The sequence below is a fragment of the Pagrus pagrus genome (assembly GCF_965226575.1).
Source record: "Pagrus pagrus genome assembly, chromosome: 1".
In the NCBI taxonomy this organism is placed as follows: domain Eukaryota; kingdom Metazoa; phylum Chordata; class Actinopteri; order Spariformes; family Sparidae; genus Pagrus; species Pagrus pagrus.
In genome coordinates, this window is record NC_140185.1 from 35,644,010 (window position 1) to 35,664,690 (window position 20,681).

The 20,681-nt window shown below is 43.4% G+C and overlaps 1 protein-coding gene across 1 annotated transcript; it reads left to right on the forward strand.

Annotated features, from left to right (window-relative positions):
* Nucleotides 1-9,463: 9,463 nt before the first annotated feature.
* Nucleotides 9,464-20,681, forward strand: LOC311265946 (aggrecan core protein-like; the record flags this gene model as incomplete). Its single annotated transcript, XM_084368083.1, has 18 exons — nt 9,464-9,551; nt 9,644-9,735; nt 10,213-10,504; nt 10,708-10,882; nt 11,278-11,405; nt 11,503-11,796; nt 11,968-12,270; nt 12,381-12,555; nt 12,639-12,766; nt 12,860-13,153; nt 13,242-13,340; nt 13,433-15,130; nt 16,791-16,904; nt 18,310-18,468; nt 18,557-18,639; nt 19,789-19,933; nt 20,224-20,406; nt 20,504-20,681. 18 exons carry the CDS (start codon nt 9,464-9,466, stop codon nt 20,548-20,550), a joined length of 4,497 nt encoding a protein of 1,498 aa, XP_084224209.1. The 3' UTR covers nt 20,551-20,681.

Consider the following 20,681-nt stretch of genomic DNA (forward strand, 5'->3'; position numbering starts at 1 on the left):
TGGCTGATTGAGCTTAGCGGCAGCTTGTTGTTACAGCCTGAGATAGCTGCAGCAAAGAGTATAGTGAGCAGCAGCTAGCAGTTATGCTGCCCCCTATAGTTTTGGAGCTAATTTTACAAATTTCACCTTTGAATTTGCTTTATACTTTTAACTAATGCACACTTTAATAAGGCTAAGCCTGGATCAAACAGCTGTCAGAACAGTTCATAACTGTATGTTGTGATATATGTAGATTTCCAGTAGTTATTATTAGGATATGATTAACCCAATCGCCAGAATAAATGTTAGCACTGAGCGTTCTGCTGACCACGGATGTTACATTTTTAAGTTTCATATGATTAATTTGTCCACATCTTACGTACTGCAGTGGATATGTTGCAACTTTACGTGTCAATTTTCAATTTCATGTTGTTACATTGCTGTGTTAATGCTCTGGTTGGTTGGAGGCACAAAAACCACTTGGTGAGTAAAAGATCATTTCTGTCCCTACAAAGCTAATGTCGCTAAAAATATGTGTTTTTCTTAGATACCAGAATTGCAGAGAAAATACGCTGAGCTATTCAACTCAACCCGTATGAAGAGATTATTGATTACTGCCTGAAGCTTGTGTTCCTGTGTTAAAGTAAATCTACGCTAGTATTTGTTTTCCCTCTTGACACTGATCCTGTAAAATCCAAGATGCCTCCACTTCTGTCCAGAGTAAACACCCTGCAGATAGTTTGTTTTATTGGTCCTGTTTAGTTTCAGACTCAGACACGTTGTAGATAGTGTACAAGCAGGAATCAGTCTCCAGGTGAAGCTGCAGACTCGGTGCTGCTCTGCACACAGCGGCTATTCATGTAGTTACAAGGCATGAAAAAATAAACACACTCTGCTTTCAACAAATGTTCTCCTGAGAGGTTTTCGAACTAAATCCTTTCAGCAGCGGAGAGCAGACTTCCCGACTGCAGGAAGGCTTCAGCTGTCGGAAAAGTTTTTAGTTGAAGTTTCTTCACCAGCTCGGAAAATCCCAAATCACCAGACAGAACAATGAACAGTGAGGATTTACTGAGTAGGACAGGTGAGCGTCTCCACAGGTTTATCTTGTAGATGCAACAAAAGGCCAAAAAGTGTGAATTCAAAAATGTTTCAGCAAAAACCACGGATATATAAAACATTTCTACAAAACATGTCATATCACATTCAAGTTACACGTATGTCAGCTGACTGTCATGTCAGCAGGGGGATGACGGGCTGCTGGTGGGGCCACAGCTGAACAAGACGGCGGCCGAGTGAGACTGTTTGAGATGGAGCTTCAAAATGTGTTCTGGAGACTTTTGACAAGACATTGGCAAATATTAGCATTTTAGCTATAGAACATTCTATGCCTCGTACATTAACTAACTGCTCCTACAGATTTAACACCACAGACTTCACACTCACTCAGTATCATCCTCAAACCTTGAAGATGATGTGTTGTCAAAAGCCTCCGTTACACCTGATTGGCGTGGTGGGGGGTGGTCAATTTCGATCCCTCGCCATAAGCAGGAAGTCCTTACAACTTCAACATACAAGTTCCCATCTACACCAAATTGCTTACACATGTAAATGGTTTAACCCTCAATCCTTCTATGCATCAATACTGCATCATATCCATAGCGCCACCCACTGGACACAGGAAGTCACTGAAGATGTCACTGTTGTGTTTTGTGTGACACGTATCCCATTTACAGTAGGATGGACATTTCCACAGGCAACGGGCGAGCACACATCTGGGTGCACATGCCTCTGACGGCGCCACAGCCCAACGTATGTGGGGGGGCGAGGGCCCGTTCATCACTGCTTGCAGTTTTAATTATTATTATTATTATTATTATTATTAATCCCTTAAATATAATGTCACAAACAACATTTTCCCACAATCACCAGAATACCACACTGGTGTCTAAAACTGAAACTCCCCCCTTTAGCAAAAGCAAACAACCGCCCTCAGTGTTCATCGCTGCAGCTCTCAGACAGCGGTCCCGTTCAGAGAGCGGCCTTTGTTGTGAACAGAGTGAATAAAGTTAAATGTCTGCTGATCCCCGAGGACTCAACTGAAACTCTGTCACTGATCCATCACTGTGGGTCACTTCACTGCCACCTGATTAAGGAAACTCCAGAACCAGCGACACAAATGCAGTCTGCCTCCGACGCGCCATGAACTTTAAAGTTTACCGTTATTCTTGCGTCGTTGCAGAACAGTTTTCCTTTGTTGACAGTTTGCTGAGTGAAAGTGTGTTCAGTTAGTCAGACACTCAGTCATTACACCCGACCCTGCGTCCAGTATAAATAGCCCAGTTTGCAGGCACACCCCGACCCAAAAATCTCGGGACAAATATTCCAAAAGTGGAAAAATCCAAACACGGCAGTGGAAATATGGGACAATTGCTGGCACAATCTCGCCATAAAGGAACAGTGAGCACAGAACGAACCACCCACCCCCACCTCCTCCACCCTCTTTGAAGCCGGGTCCAGGTGGTCCAGTTACTGTACACTATTCAGGTTTAAATCCAGCGAGGCCGACACACAGAGAACAAGTCCACCCTGTGCCGCTCAAAGTCAGCATTCTCCCCATTCCTGCATCCCTTCAGCCTCTCAGCAGCGTTCATGTAAAGATGGAGCGACAATCAGGACATCGAGTTGGGTCAGCGTTTAAATGATGTTTAACTAACTAACTCTGACCCGGCGCACCCTGAAACTGCCTTTAATACTGACCCAAGCAAGGAGCAGATTATCTGAGGCTTGACCCGGTGTTAACTGCTGCCTACTGGCTCATCACTTTAATGCTGCTCAGTGGTGAAGCTGTCATCCCAACTTATCAGCTCCACTAGTTACAACTAGGTGAGAAGGCTGCCAAGCCAGAGACCACCGCTCAAGATGGCATTTCAACATTTGTAAGAGTGAAACCACTGGGTATTTTTGACGAAACATTAGGAGACTTCCCAGACGTATTTGGAACCAGATAGATATAGATAGATAGATATTTGAAAACACTTTTATTGTGACTGTCAACCACAAGTTGTGCACCTTTCCATCTCCAGCTGCTGCCCCACTGTAGTAAACCATGCAGCTGAGAAACGTCTCTGGAAGTCCTGAAGATATTCCCTCACTAGTTGATTGACTGTGTCTACTTTGATGAACAGTAAACTGTGCAAAAGAAACAAATGCATTTACTAAATCTATGAATCCTTTTTAAAACCTCCCATTAAGGCTCTGTGTACTGAGGCATCGATCGGCTTGCAGCTTTCTTAATAACTAGCCAGCCTCTGAGCCACGACGCTGAGGAACATCTTACCTTCCTCACTGACATGAGACACAGGCCTAAACTGTGAATCTTTCATTTTAGGAATAAAGATCCCTTCACCTCCTGTTCAGGAGAGTACAACGAGGAAACGCTGAGCATTAAAACAATCAGGCTGAAACCTTCTTTTATTTATATTTCACTAAAAAAGTACTAAATGATGTGGACAGAAATTGTGCAAAAACTTAAATACCTAAAAAGTTAAATGCACCATGTGCTGCAGTTGGAAACTGAGCGTTACTCTCATTATGTGGCACTTAAACTCAACCTGGACTCCCATTACAAGCTAAGTGGGGTTCATTTGTATCCGTAGCAACAACATCTTTAGGCGTGTGAATACTCTGTGATTACACATGTTGCTGTTTCCTGCCCAGCGAGCGCTCAGCGGTACCTGACTGAAAGAGCAGCTTTGTCTCCAGTTTTTGGTGTTTTTTTTTTTTTCTTTCTTTTTTTCTATTCACGAGTGAAAGCGAGCGGGAGGAGAGAAGTTAAAGGGGCGAGGTGCGATACTCTGAAAATGTTTAAGGAGCCAATGAAAAGAGTCCAAAGGTGAGAGCAGGACAGCAGAGCAGAGGATCATGTGACGTCTGTGGCAGCTTTGTGTCCAAGTTTTTATCATAAATCTGGTGGTTTGTCACTAAAATTAAACAAAAAACAAAACTTGTGTAGCAGGTCTTCTGCCAAAATAAAACACATCTTTGTTATATGGTCAGAAAGATATGAGACCATCACTTTTCAAAGGCTACAAGGTGTAAGGTTAAGTAGATTTCTTTTTTGAGTCATCTTACTGAAAGTAGAAGTGTCATTTTGAAAGGCCTTGAACCCATTTTTGAAACTGTTGATGATGTTACTACATTTAAAAACATGTGAATAAGATTGTGCACTGATTCAGAAGATCTGTGGTCTTCAGGTTTCAAGCTAATAAAAACCGGATTTTCTCTAAATCGAGCAACAACAACAACAACAACTGAGTATAAGAAAAGTGTGTCGGTACACAAACTCACTCATGTCAGTGGTTCAAGATAAAAAAATCAGAGAAACAACTGAGGAACATTCAAAGCAGCAGCGGTGTGCTTTTATTTTGAAAGCAGAGCAGCTCAGACTTCCCTGTGAGCAGCTTGACTCCGGTGTTTCCCTCTGAGGTTTGAAGGCTGACCTGGTCCAGGTCTCTTTCCTCTGCACACAGCCGAGCATCCTGAGCTCTCTGCTGCTGCTGCTGCTGCTGCTGCTGCTCACCGGGACTTTTAAACTCACAACCTGGAGCTCAGCTGACACACAAATACAGTCTGACTTCAACAGGAGTGAAGAATCATACAACAGGTGGGTAAAACACTTTCATACACTTTGCTGTATAGTTAAGTTTAGTTTTGGTCAAATGAAATGTGGACGTAACGAAGGAGATGAGGCTGCTTTCATGTGACAGATTTGTTAAATGTCTTAAACTCTTAAATATCCCCTCAAGTTTTCATTCAGGCTTCTTCCAATTTATAAAATCTTCACTGAAGCTTTATGATACTTTTAAACCAAAGTAACCATCCTGAGACACATTTCAGATTTCATGTGCATACTTTTATGCAAAAATTCATCCTTGTATTATTTATATATTTGGTATTTACTAGTTTGTGTGCACAGCATGAGAGGCTGGCAGGGGTTAGAAGGTTAAAACTGTGTATTTACGAGTTGTTTTTTGTTTTATTTACATGATTGATTTCAGCTAATTCACATCTTTGTGATTTAAAGGTGAATAATCTGCAGTTCAGACGAGTTTCCTCAGACTCCACCTGTGGATTAATACTCCATCCTCTCTCTTTGTGTTCATTATAGATTTTAGTTTTTGAAAGAGGAAAAATAACTTTAAAACTAATTAAGTGAGTGTGTTTGTGTTTTTTTTACTTGAAACCAGGTCTGATTTTATCTACTGGACAAACAGAATCTCAGTATCGGTACAATTTCATGATATTTAATCCACCGACACAAACAAGACAGAATAAAAATGTTTAGAATAAAAATGCATTTAATATAATAACTTAGATAAACTAAAAACAAAGCTTTCATTGATTTTACTTAATACTGACAGAGGCGTCAACAGTCCACACATCCTTTCCTCCAATAGAAGTTCAGATATTACTAGTACTGATTCAACTTGTTTACTCCAGTAAAAGTAATAGAGTACAGGCTCTGACATGTATCAGAGTAAAAAGTCTCCCTCTGAAGGACATTTGTGGTCAAAGCTAACTGAAGCTCACGTCATATTAATATATTTCAAAGACTATTAAAGTTAAAGGTAGAGTCAGTAGGATTTGTCCCAGCTGTTCCTGAATGCACCACAAAGATAGTTGATAGTTGAGTCTCATTCCCAGGACGTCAAATAGCCACATGTTGGGTTGGTAAAGTTTCCCGAGCAGCACCAAAGAGAGAAAATAAGAAACTCTCTGCAGATACGAGACACTAACACGCCTTTTCTCCCCATTCCAGCCTCCCTCTCTGTCTGTTTACGTCTTTTACATCTTTGTTTTGAAAATGTGAGGACGAGAAAGTTCAGATATTTGTGTTCAGATGTAAGAAAAGTCAAAAGTTGTCCAAAAAATAAATACTCAAGTAAAGTACAGATACCTGAAAAATCTACTCAAGTATTGCACAGTACAAGTACAGCATAGTATTTGTACTTTGTTACTTCCCACCTGGATTCTGGAGAGATAAAGTACAACAGAGTATCTTAAAGTCAGGAAACTCACTTCTTCTTCTACCTTTTGTTTGGCTCTTGATTTAAAAAGAGATGATGTTGAAGAAAATACTGCAGGAAGCCATAAACCTACAGAACTGGACTTCACCAAGTCACCAACACAGTGTGAACATCAGTGACTTCTTTCCATTAGGGAGGTGTGTCTAATGTTCCCGGCAGTATTTCTGTAAATCATCACACAGTGATGAACCTGAAGTTTCTAAACTTCTGAGAAATGTGCGTCATGTAGAGAGCATGTTCTACAAAACCCACGTGAAGAAGCAGGTGAGGGTCACGGCCCGGTTCTGACCACACCTCCACTCCTCCCATCACGTCTCACTTTTCCACCCCTCCTGGCTGAATGTTAGCAGTGTTGAGATGTGATGGAAAAGGCAGGGCTCTGTTTACATATACGCCCTGGTGTCGTCAGAGCCGCTTCAGGGGGAACAGATCTGGTCTTATGGGCCCAGGTCTCTCTGGGAGTGGACCTCAGCAGCAGCTGAATGAGCTCAGTGTGGAGCCGGCCACCAGCACGGCTCACACACACAGCTCAGCTGCCATAATGAACTGTCACTTAGTCCAAACAGCGCCGCTCGGTCCCGAGGAGACGCTCCCTCCAGGCTTCTTTACAAAGTGTCTGAAGGAAGTTAAAGTCTTCGCTGACAGATTTTTGATTTTTTAAATTCTTAACAGTGATTAATGGATTCACGATTAATCATTAACATCCCCAGTTAGAGACCATAAATTATTATATCCAAACATAACTGATTGCAGGTTGTTCCTCTGAGAGAGACACAAACAAGACGATAAAACCAATAAAGAGTTAGCAGTGCTGCAAAATAAACTCCATCAGTTCAAAATCTGAACATTTGTCCTTTTTATCATTCAGAGCACATTATTGGATCATTATTGCTGATGACATGTACGCAGCATCATAATGTTACATTTTAATAACTTCATTAATCATCTGATGCACAATTTAATCTGAAAAGTAACTCTCTGACTGCAAATCAATCAGTTCTGGTGAAGCAAATTTGTTTTCTACTGTTAAACTCTTCAGTTAATTTAGTTTGAATCTTCAGTGTCATTGAGAAAATACTTTAAAATGTATCTTGTCCAGGCTGAGTCCTGTTAGACCCCCCGACCACTCAGCCGCTGGACCTGTCGCCTCTGATGATGTGAACAAATATACAAAGTGAATCTGGGGAGAGTATTTGCCCGTCGATGGAGGGAGGAGCAGGAAGTGTTCCTCTGATGGAAAAACAGCAAATATTTACATTTGAAAGAACTGCGGCTCCTTGTTTTCCTGTGAGAAAATAAGAGGCGTCTGTTAGAGCGAGTGAGTAATCACTGGACGTTACAGAGGTGTGTGGTTGTTGTGTGTTACTCCTCACTCCCTCTGTGGAGGGAAACTGGCATCATGTCTGTTTCTGGAGTGTTTCAGACGTTAAAGGTGGAGATGTGGAAAAAACAAGGTGGACACATTTGAAAAAACATAAATGACTTCGGATCTGAGTCTGAAAAAATGTGACTGAACAGACATTCAGACCAACGTTCGAACTGCAGCATCACTGGAAAAGGTGGGAGTGGGACTGTACAATGAGGCAAATGTCAGAAGATGATAACCAGTTCATAAAAATTTTGATATAACGAGAACCAGAACAGTTATATAACAATACCTTATTCACATTTCAACTTAAAACAAGTGAGTGTAGTATGAAATGTGTAAATAAAGTGTCTTACATCCTACATCCTGATTATGTTGGGGAACAAGCCAAGGTAGCGGGGTCCGGACAGACACTATCCTTTCAATTTCCTAAACATTAAAATACATTGCTGCTAATGTGAAGACACACACTGCTGATAAAGAGAGGAAGAGCTGACTGTATCAGCCTGTAAGAATATTTCAAACGTTTCCAGACACGCAAACACAGAGGAAGGGAAAGACACGAGCCTGTCTGCTCACAACGTTTTGTCCCTAGCCTTAAACAAGCGTCGCATTATCGCAAGTAATTATTATCAGCATAAAATCCATTATCAAAGTAACTTTAATAATTACTTTAATAACTTTTTACTAAGTTAGCCATCCAACTAACCGTTAAATATAACACATGAAGATCGAGCAGAGTAGCGCTAGCTAACTTAGGTGGGGAAGGGGAGGGACACGACAAAAAATTTGTTTAATTATGCACAAAATAAAAAATGAATATTGGAGTCATGTTTTAAACTAAACAATTTGTTATACGTTTATATAATTCAGCTTCTTAACGAAGGCAGCACTGGTGAAGTTTATCTGCCACAAGTGCTGAACAACGTCAGGTTCATAGTTTGTGGGGAAGTGTTAGCCTAGCATCAAGACCAAAATGTAAGACTTAAGACCAAACTAAAACCAACGTGACACACATAGTCAACATTATTACAGTAAAGACAAAATGACGATGAAACTTAAACTTACCAGCTGTAGCTCCGAGGAAGAAAAGACAGTCAGTGCGGTAACGTTTCTCCTCGCAATCACTAATGCCAGATCCCTCCGCCTCATCCGCCCCCAGCGTCATCAGTCGTTGTGCAGTACATAGACTCCCTCCGCCTGGAGCAGTGGTCATTTCTTGTTTACTAGAAAGTTTCTATTTTTTAGTTGGAATTCGAATCTATAACTTATCTGTTGTTTATAATTTGCCCATGGTTCAAAATAAATAAGACAGTTTCTCTCAAATCCAAAAGTCGTGGCAACATTTTTTCCCTAATTTTCCCTCTCTCCCATCCCGCCACTTTGTAAATTTCGTTTTGTTCAATCAATGCACACATAACTGGCAAAAGTAAAGTAAAGTAAAAGTAAGTGGACATAACTAAACAGGGGTGAAATGTTTTACAGTGTATGAATATTTCTTAAAGGGGTGATTTGTAAGATATGGCCTAAATTTTAGATTTAAAAACAGTCAAAAAACATTATTGAGTCTGAAGAAATAATAGTTTTGATGTTAAGAAAGTTAGCATGCTAACCAGCTAGCCCCAGCCTGTCTTGACTCTGCAGGTTCAGTTGGGAGATGTATCGCAGCAGACACAAAGATAATCACAAAATAGACTTTCAAGAGAGGAAATATTTTTAAACCTTTTTTTCCTTGAACAGAAAAATAGCGGTTGAGCTGAGCACCGTCACCTGTGGTGGCTCCCGTCAGCTACTGGACACTTAGCTCCACGGCTAACTGAGCTACTTGCTAACGTCAGCTAGTCGCTACAGCCAAAGATACAACAGAGAGATTTGTGAGCAGCAGTTAGCAGACGTGCTGCTACTGTCGAGTTCTGGCTATTTCTTACAAATAACACCTTTAATGTTTCGTGTGATGATGTTACATGAAGTCCATAATCATATTTACTTGTGTTTTGATCATTTTCCTTCTTTTTTATATTTCAGGTAAAATATGATAAGGTGGATTGTGTTGCTGTCGCTGTGTCTACATGTCACCTCAGCATCATTTGATTACATTTATGAGGAGCACTCCTTCATGGGTAAGAATCATATTTATATACGTGTATCTAATCATGTCATGATGAAGTGGAGCTTAGTGAGGAGACAAACTCTTCGCTGATCTCGTTCACAGACCCGGAGGACGTGCTGAGTGTGAGCATCCCTCTGGAGGGGCCACAGCGCCCTCTACTGGGAGGGTCGCTGGTTATACCGTGTTACTTTGAGGTGGGTAATTATGAGCTTTTGATTAAATGTCAGTTTGTCTTGAATACCAGTTATTACCTGCTGTATTCGATATTCACAAAGGATTTGTATTCGTCATTCACTCAGATTGTGGACAAAGCCAGTTGAAATGGTTTAGATATTCAACAATCAATTGAAAATATGTATAACTTATATTAACACTGAATCAAATGACTACGTGACCGATGAAAGCGGTTGTTTGGAGTTACAGCTCCACAGAGAGTTTTAACCCAACTGCAGCTCTAGAGAGCTTTTTAGAGGCTCTTCAGCTCATTGCTTTTCACATTAACAAGCAGCTGATGATAACGTCCTCTGTCTACTCAATGTGTTTAACTGTGTACTGATCACCTGTATACATAAGTTGTAATTCTGCCTTAAAAGAAGCTTCAGATTGCATTTGTATTTAGTTAACCCAGGAATCAAATTGGAAGTAAATGGTGATGTTGTTTTCTCATGTAGGACCACACCGTCCCAGACCCAGGAGCTCCCACCATCACCCCCCTGTCTCATCGTATCAAATGGAGCCTCGTCACCAAAGAAAAAGTCACAACCATCCTCGTAGCCTTGGAAGGACAGGTGCGTATCAGCGAGAGCTACCTGGACAGGGTTCATCTGGTCGGCTACCCCGTGACTCCTACGGACGCTAGCATCAAGATATCCGAGCTGCGGTCCACTGACTCAGGAGTCTACCGCTGTGAGGTTCAGCACGGCATCGAGGACAACCACGACATCGTCCATGTGCAGGTTCAAGGTACGCGAATGAGTCCAGGTGTCACATCCGTGTCACATAATGTCAGTGAGGCAACGGGAAAATCAGGAAAAACAGTTTTATGCTTTGTAATACTCCACACTGTCAAATTCTTGCCATAACTCTTGACAACTACATTTAGAAGACAGGTGCACCCAACTCCTCCAAGTCTGGGTACTTATTTCAATACTTGTTTATCTCTCTAGGTATCTTGTTCCACTACCGAGCCATCATGGGTCGCTACACTTTGACTTATGAAAAGGCGAAGGCGGCGTGCACCCAGAACAGCGCGGTCATGGCTTCACCTGAACAGCTTCAAGCGGCCTTTGATGACGGATTTCACCAGTGTGACGCCGGCTGGCTCTCTGACCAGACAGTCAGGTCAGTTTGTCACATGACAGCAACGTGGCAACAACTCTCTTATTTTAGAAAATTATCAACAGAATGTGAAGAAATAACAGTTTTGAGATCATGACGTCTGTGTGTTGTGTTGAGCAGATATCTGCTTTAGTTAGCATGCTAACCAGCTAGCCCCTGCCCCGGTCCAAAGCTCCAGTCCTCGTGGTGTAAACACCAACACTTCCCTGGTGTTGTGAGCTTCCAGTCCTGACCGCTAGCTGCATGGCCAATTGCGCTAACTAGCAAACAGCAGCTTCAGTTCAAAGCAATTAGTGGTTACTCTGGTGATGTTCAATGAATGATAATGTAATTTGGACATTGAAGACATACAGTATTTCTTGTTGAAGACACCAAAGCTTATTTTCATTTCACCAAAGGTACCCAATCCATGATCCTCGTGTGAACTGCTACGGAGACAAAGAGGAGCTGCCTGGGGTCCGGACGTATGGAGTGAGAGACCTCAACGAGACTTACGATGTCTACTGCTTCACTGAGAAGATGACAGGTACACTGCAATCGTCAATCAGGATTGCTGTGGGAATCATCTCAGGTTCTTTTATCGTTTCACTTTAACTCAATTGAACCTCTCTTCTCTGATACAGGCAGAGTTTTCTACACTGCTTCAGCAGAAAAGTTCACCTTCTCTGAGGCCGTGGTGGCATGTTCTGATCAGGGAGCTCGGTTGGCCACTACTGGTCAGCTCTACCTGGCCTGGCAGGGCGGGATGGATGTGTGTAACGCCGGCTGGCTGGGAGACAGAAGCGTCCGCTACCCCATTAACATTCGTCGGCCACAGTGTGGGGGAGGTCTGCTGGGGGTGAGGACTGTTTACCTCCACACAAACCAGACGGGATACCCACTTCCTGAGTCCCGCTATGACGCCTTCTGCTACACAGGTAGTCTGTCGTGGAGTGGAGATACTGAGAACTTGCTCTGCTTATCGTATACCAACACCAATATTTCAGATTGTAATGCCAAGAGGTTGACCAGAGTAGCTTCTTTCAACAACTTTAAACTGTGAAAGTTTTAGCATTAGCTAACTGATCGCTCTCCTCAATCATCTCCAGAGTCGCCTGATGAGGAGGGTTCAGGCATCATAGAAGAGGGCAGTGGTGTGCTGAGTGTTACCACAGTGACCCAGAGCCCAGAGGTGTTCTTCAGGAGGACGACCACAGAGAGCGAGGCGGTCGGGGAGGTCGAGACTCAGCAGCCTACTGTTGTGGATTTCACCTATACGGCGAGCCCGACTGAGCTGCCGCTGCCTCAGCCGCCAAACGTCACTGAGTCTATCACTGACCTGATAGTGCCAGCCACCGCCCGGCCCGACGTAGGCAGGGAGCCCAGCAAAGACTTTGTGATGCCTCCAACTGGTCAGTGAAAGAATTACTTGTGCATGATATGATGAAGTCCTCAAACTAATACTCGTAATGAAGAACACATGGCTCCACTACACAAGAATTGCCCTTGTTTTTCTGTGCAGGTGTGGTCTTCCATTATCGCTCAGACTCAGGTCGCTATGCTTTCACCTTCGTGGAGGCGCAGCGGGCTTGCCAGAGTGTTGGAGCCTCCATCGCCACGCCAGAGCAGCTGCAGGCAGCATATGAGGCTGGATATCACCAGTGTGATGCGGGATGGTTACTGGACCAGAGCGTAAGGTAAATCTGGAGTGCATTTTCAGATCAAGTAGAGAGATTCCTGTCCCAAACAATACGTCATCAGGTTTTGCTTTTTTTTTTAGGTATCCCATTGTTTTCCCTCGAGATAAATGTGCTGGAGATCTGGGGGATCAACCTGGTGTTCGGTCCTATGGTTTGATGCCAGCAGATGAGAGATATGATGTGTACTGCTACATCGAGGGGCTCAAAGGTGAGAAAACACTGTTAAAGCAAAACAGTTGTCTACCGGCAGTTTAAAGTTATTATATCACCCACATGATATCTCCTCCTCTCTGCTCCACAGGGGAAGTTTTCCATGTGCGCTCTGCTGAGGGTTTCACCTACGATGAAGCTGCTTCTAGCTGTCAAGAGCAGAACGCCGTACTGGCCTCCACCGGAGAGCTCTACGCAGCCTGGAAAATGGGTTTCGACAAGTGCCGTGCGGGCTGGCTGGTAGATCGTAGTGTCAGGTATCCCATCAACAAACCCCGCACCGAGTGTGGAGCTGGAAAAGTAGGAGTACACACTGTGTACGCTCACCCCAACCAGACAGGCTTCCCTGAACGTGGCGCCAGATTTGATGCATACTGTTTCAGAGGTAACTGCTTGGTGCTTGACTGTTATCTAATGGGCTAATTCTTTATTTTTTATTTTCATTATCATTGGTTATTGTTTCATTCTTACAGCGGACCTTCTGCTTATTGCAAATGAAACTGGACTGAACATCACAGAGATCCAGGAGGCCCTCCTTAACATATCGTCCATTACTGATCTGTTTAGACCTGGTAAGATATTTTTAAATCCTGAACAGATTACATGTATAAATATCCCTTTTGTTTCCCATGTCCCTCACCACTTTTTTCCATTGTCCCTTTAGCTGTTCCTTCTGTTGTTCCTCCCATCCCTGTGGAGACTTCAGGCTCTGGTTCAGGCTCAGCAGACTTCGGGTCAGGGTCTGCCTCTGGGGATAACTCTGGAGACTCATCTAGCTCTGGAGACCGGGTAATTTCTGGAGACTTGTCAGGCTCTGGGGACTTGTCTGGTTCTGGAGACCTGTCTGGCTCTGGTGACAGAGTAATCTCAGGAGACTTGTCTGGTTCTGGAGACCTGTCTGGCTCTGGTGACAGGGTAATCTCAGGAGACTTGTCTGGCTCTGGAGACATGTCTGGCTCTGGGGACCAGATCATCTCTGGAGACCTATCTGGTTCTGGAGACTTGTCTGGTTCTGGAGACCTCACTGGCAGTGCAAGTGCTGAGCTGCCTAGTGGAGCATCAGGTTTCAGCAGCACAGATGCTTCTGGATCAGCTCTCAGTGGAGAAGGATCCGGTATCACTGTTGTTTTTTCGGGCATGGACAGTATTGTTTCTGGAGAGGGCTCGGTTTCAGGAGAACTCCAAGAAGCCGGAGAGGGAAGCGCAGGTATCCTAATCTTCCCTTCATCTGGAGAAGGCTCTGGAGTGTTCAGTGGTAGTGGGGACCTGTCCGGATCTGGCAGTGGATCTGGTTTCACCTCCATGGGGAGTGGCTCTTCCATTGACAGCTCTGGGGGAAGTGGACAGTTTTCTGGCATGTCGTCCGGTTTCATCAAAGGCCAGGACTTTTCTGGGTTCAGCGGTTTCCCGTCAGGATCCTACTCTGGCAGTGCAAGTGGACAGTCAGGAGAACCTTCAGGAAGTGGAGACGCTCAGATCTTACTGATAGATGACGAACTGATCGATGTTTCCATCCGTACTACCAACAAGGAGTATGAGCTTGGTGGAGGCCTACTGGCGTTCAGTGGCTCTGGAGACATTTCAGGATCTGGGATTCTCAGTGGTGACCTCAGTGGCTCTGGAGACATTTCAGGATCTGGGATTCTCAGTGGTGACCTCAGTGACTCTGGAGACATTTCAGGATCTGGGATTCTCAGTATTGACCTCAGTGGTTCAGGCTCTGGAAGTGGCACTGAGTTCTTCTCAGGCGTGACCTTTCTGGGGTCAGGGTTCACTGAACTTACAGGGTCTTCCTCTGGAGAGCAGGAGGCCTCTGGGTATTTACTCTACAGCTCTGGACAGGGAAGTGGTGGACATTTGTCTGGATATGGAGGCTTGATTTTCCACTCCGGGTCTGGATCGGGAATGTCTGGATCTGAGTCCTCAACGAGTGGAGAAGAAGGCAGTGTTACATTCTTGACTGGGGATTTTATGACAGAGTTATCCGGAGACACTACACCGTCTATGGAGCTTGGACAGGGGTCAGTAGAGTACAGTGGAGAAGGAAGCGGCAGCGGTGGCTTCTTCTCTGGCAGCGGAGACAACCGCTTGTTCACAGCCAGTGGTGCTTCTTCAGGAGTTTCCTCTGGAGATCTACCACTGGTGGTGTTGCCCTCTTCATCCAGCGAGTGGGCACTGACTGAGGGCACCACAGGACCAGAGGAGGCCCTGAGTGGGACTGAACTGGCACAAATCTCTGGTGACATCGATGAAACCTACGGCTCTGCACCTGCCCCCGCAGGACTGGCTGCTCCTCCCACAGCAGCTGCACCAACCTCCGTCCAGGCACCTGGCACAGCTATAGAAATGGATTCAGTGGAGGGTAAGTCAACTTATTCTCTCTGAGACATTGGTTGTAAAATAATGACTTTTGTATTACTGTTAAATCAAGGGAACGAGTGTGTGGGGGGGAATGGAAAGCACTGTTTGTTCAAACCTGGGACTATGCATCTCTGGGTAGGAGATAACTGCTATAGAGGTGTAATCCTTCGCTGAATAATCAATTAGATGATTGAAAGATGTCATTTTATAAACAAAAATGCCAAAAGTAATTGGTTCTAGTGTCTAAAATTGGATATTTGCTTTTCTGTGACAGTAAACTCAAAATATTTCAGTTCAGACTGTTGGGTGAACAAGACAAACCATTTTGAAGATGTTACCTTCAGCTTTTTTCAGTAAAAGAGTTTTTAAAGCCAGACTAAATCTCTGGCCACTGCTCCCACCACTTGACAACTACAATTATTTGGATTTCTACAGTCCACTGATGTGCTTTAAGTCTGCACAGGGTTGACTCTAGTTATTTTGGTGCCCTAAGCAAGATTATAATTTGCTTTATTCCAAAAAGAAACGGTGGATGTCTGGCAGACACCCTCTTCCATCGTGCTCACTACAAGTTTACACTTGGAAGACTGATGCATGTTTCTTCAAAGTATTTTAAGTGTATGTTGATCAGTAGGGAATCATTTGTTTGTTTGAACCATTTACCTGACTTTGCAGGTGTTTTTAACCCATGTGAACCCAACCCCTGTGGTGACGCGACATGCACAGTAGAGGATGAGGTTGCTCTCTGTCATGGTAAGTCCCCAAACAGTGACACGAGTGACCTTTTTATACCCTTTTCTTTCTTTGTCTGAATTCGGTATTGTCTGATGATGTTTTGGTTTGACAGACTTTGCCAGTATTCCTTCTCTGTATTTCTTTGTTGTTGTGAAATTTGCATGTTTTATATTGTTGGTCTGCATTCTGTTTATTAATCAGCCTGTCAGTATGTACATATTCAACTCATTGTGATTGGATGTACTGTTTACAAATCAGTATCACTAGACTTACCAAATCTTTTATCTCTCCCTGCTGTTCTGTCCTGGTGTGTTTTGCATCATAATGTTTGCCATGTTTTGTGTCTCTTTGATTCCTTTGTGTTCATTTTGTCTGTGTCTGGCTATGGGTCTCTGTGTTTGTGTCGCAGACTGAATGTCACAGTGCTTGTTCAGTATGTCTCAGCTCTGCTCTGAGGTTGCACAGCCTCTGTGTCACACGTGTTACCACAACTGTCTTCAGCCTGTGTGTTGTTTTTGGTGTGCTGTGCCAACACGCTGCCTCCGCTCTGCTGTAAGCATGCTAAACTCTGGGAAACATATGTGCTTACTGGCATCATATGTGTGCTGAATACTGATCTTCTGCTGCAACCGACCCAAGATTCAAACTTAAGTTTACTGCAGATTTTACAATTACTATACTGTAATTAGTGTCTTTGCAGAATCAAACACAGATTTGGTAAACATTTCAGTATCAACATGTACATCAACATCAATGATTCAGTGCAGTAAGTCTAATATGGATCAGAGGTTGCAGCGACGACAGTATTGTTCACTAACTTGTGTGATAGTCCTCCTATCACAGCTTCAAATCCTTACCTTGCTAGGCAACCCTCCCATCCCCACCCCACGCTGAAACAGTAGTGTCACCCGCCCCCTTTTTTGCAGAGGTAGATGTGTGCCATTCCAACCCTTGTGCCAATGGAGCCACCTGTGTGGAGAGTGCAGACTCTTACAAATGCTTATGCCTACCCAGCTACGGAGGGGAACGCTGTGAGATCGGTATGAGATCAGCTTCAGCTAATAAATACTAACAAACAGCCTCTCAAAAACAACTGAAGAGAGAGATGCTAATCTCCACCAGCCAATAGCATCAATACTCGCTGTGGCTCTGTGAAAATACAAAGTCATGAGGAGGCCTGGTGGTCCAGAGGTTGAAGATGTACAACATGTAGCTGTGATGTCCCGGGTTTGTAAAATGGACCGTGTTTCTCTATAAAAGGCCATACAAGTAACTAAAGTGTCAGTTCACCTCAATCACATATGCATATTTTGCTTCCCACAAGCAGCATCTAGTAATGAAGTTTAATGTTCTCTGCTCAATATATTGAACTTTGTCAAATCTAGGAGTGGACATGTCCTCTGTCTTCTGTTTTCAAATTAGCGGATGAATGGATCTGATTAAATGACCCACTTGATCTTAATCCAGACGTCAAAGACTCGGCGACCTTTGACAAGTTCCCAGTTGATGGTGTGATCAGTTTTTCACAGGCTGGTGTCTGTTTCCAATGTTCATTCAGTCCCTTGTTCAGGGTCCTTGCTGCTTCACCAATGTAGTGTTTCCTATAGTAGTTGCATGTGATAACACCATTCCAGGTTTGGTCAGGGGGGAACATTTCTATGGGGTGTAACAGCAGAGATCTTAGGGTGTTGAATGGTGGTGAGTGCTGACTCCTCAGCACAAGTCTCGCCAGACGTTTTCACAGGCCAACCATCTAAGAAATCTTACAGATGGATATCTTGCAGGACAAATAAAGCCAAAGCTATCTCGCCAAAGCTTTCTGTGGGAATATGAAAGTATGTCTTTATGTCATTTGGCTGGACTGACCCTTTAAATAAAGTCATTAAGGAGGAGCGAGGGAATGAATGAAGCCTTTGAATGTAACAGTAAAAGGAAAAAAATAATAATTCACAATTACATTACTGTTGGGCAGCGCTCTCCCAGCTGAAGTGAAGCATTATGTGTAATTTTCCATTCTGCACTGGGACGTTTGTTTTGTACGTCACATGGAAACACTGTCCATTGTCAGATCTGTACTTGGATGCCAGACCGACTGAGGGTAGTGCAGCAGGAAAATATGCTCCTCACTGACTCACAAGTTTGAATATGAACTGAAACACTACATGGGTTGTGAACATATCTAGCACTTTATCAGCTGCTCAAACACTGATACCACACCAATAGCATAAAGAATGATAAGAATACAGAACAACTTCTCATCATCAGATGCTGTGCTTCAGTTTTCCAACCCATGTGTAACTTGATGAGGAAGTATATTTAATTTATGAGTCTTATTTGAGACTCAGAGACCCAGAAATGTTAAATAACTCTGTAAATGTAGGTGAACGTTGCATTGAGAACTACATACACTGAATGAATGTTGACTGTTTGGTGTTGCGGCTGCAGATGAGCAGCTGTGTGAAGACGGTTGGACTAAGTTTCAGGGGAACTGCTACCTACACTTCTCTGACAGAGAGATGTGGCTGGACGCAGAGCAGCGCTGCCGGGACCTGAACGCTCATCTGGTCAGCATCATCACCCCGGAGGAGCAACACTTTGTCAACTGTGAGTGCAGAATGTGTGTTTGTGTCCATAGAGATGAAGACAAGAGAGGGAATGCAAAATACATATTCAACACTTTTGTCTCACACAGCAAACGCACAGGACTACCAGTGGATCGGGCTGAACGACAAGACGGTAGAGGATGACTTCCGCTGGACAGATGGCACGCCGCTGGTGAGTCAGGGTATTACACCGGTGTGTTGTTTCTGTTACAGGCAGAGTATAGGAAGGTACAGCACGGTGTAATATAGTGGCTCCCAACAAGTTTTGTTTGTAACTGGGACCCCTTGTCACAGGTTGCATACAGTCTAATTACACAGAGATGCAAAATGACCACAAGAAGATGCAAAGAGACTACAAACAATCACAACAAGATATAAAACTACCATAGAGATACTCAAAACAACTACAACGAAATGTAAAATTACTATAAGGAGGCACAAAATGACAAAGAGAATAAAAAAAACCCCAAAAAGAGACACAAAACTACTACAACGAGACGTAAAAAAAAACTTACAAAGAAGGCAAAAAATTACTACAGGTGCACAAAATGACCACTAAGCTATACAAAACAACTAACAAGACATACAAAACTATGACGAAGAAATGCAAAAACACTACAAAGACATTCAAAACATTTAGAAAGAGACTCAAAACGACTGCAAAGAGACAAAAAACAACTATAAAGAGGTGCAAAACCACTACAGAGACACAAAATGACCACAAAGAGATTCAAAACAACTAAAGAGAAACACAAAACTACAAAGAGGCACGAAATCACCACAACTGTAACTTCAAACAACGTCAGTTATTACTGTGTTTATACGAGATGTCTCACGGGTGCTAACACACAACACATTGTGATAGTTTTAACTTTGTACCAGATAAACAATCTTTGTTTCACATGCATGAAAAGCTTTCCTGTGATTCTGGAGAGGCGTGTGCGTTTATCTCTGCCAACTAAAGCGCGGAAAATAACTGAGGAGCAGGTGAAATGATGTGCCAAAAAAATAAATAAACAAAAACCAAAATAGCTCTGCAGCATCTGATCTGCATAAACACAAGCTCAGCTGCACCCACCTCAACACAAGTGGGTTTATTTAAAGGCAACAAAACAAAGAACAGATGCATGCACCAAAAAATGTACTTCATCACCAGGTGTTTGGATGGAAAACAGTGCTGTGTGTAACCTTTAGCTTCTTATCTTTATCTTCTTTATCTTGAAGCCAAAATGCTGCACAGTGTTGAGCCAGATTTGACTTTCTCGCTGGATGACCAACCTTTTTTTAGTAAAGTTTGTTTCTTCTTTGTCTTCTTCCTCAGCAATATGAGAACTGGAGGCCGAACCAGCCAGATAACTACTTCAACTCTGGAGAAGACTGCGTGGTGATGATCTGGCACGAGAACGGCCAGTGGAACGACGTGCCCTGCAATTACCACCTGCCATTCACCTGCAAGAAAGGCCCAGGTGTGTTGCTTCAGACCAAAACATTTTCCTCTGCTCATTGTCTGTCTGCTGTTTGGTGCTGAGGAGCGAGTGTACGATGGGTTTATCAAAGCTTTTTGGATGAAAGTTTGAATTCAAGTGACGGAAAAAGAGGCCAGAAAGCTTCATATTTTGCAACATTGCACTGTTGAGTTCACCAACATTCAAAGCTGGGTGACGGCGACAGCTGTTTACTTATATACTCGATGCACGAGACTCATGTCAGTGGACGGTTTGATATGAAGCCCTGTGGCCTCTGGTTCTGTCCCCAGTGTCCTGTGGTGCTCCGCCCGAGGTGGAGAACGCCCACATGTTCGGTAACAGGAGGGAGGAGTACCCCGTCAACTCCATCATCCGCTATCAGTGCAACCCAGGGTTCACACAGCGCCACCCTCCAGTGGTTCGCTGTAAAGCAGACGGGCAGTGGGAGAAACCTCAGGTGGAATGTACAGATGGTGAGTGAAAACCCACTTATTCATCTTCATCTTCATCTGAAGTTTGTCTTATTCTTTATCAATAACTCACTCTTGTTGTGTTTTTGTCTCGCCGCAGTGAAAGCCAGAAGAAGAATACAGCGGAGGAGCAGCGAGCTTCACTAGAAAGGAAAAAGTGGGATTTATTATTTTAAAAGAACATTTGAAGAAGAAACAGAAATCCATTTTCAGTGAAGATGATCTGAAGGTTTAAATTGTTGGAAGGGTGCTACAACATGGTAATGTGATATTTGTCT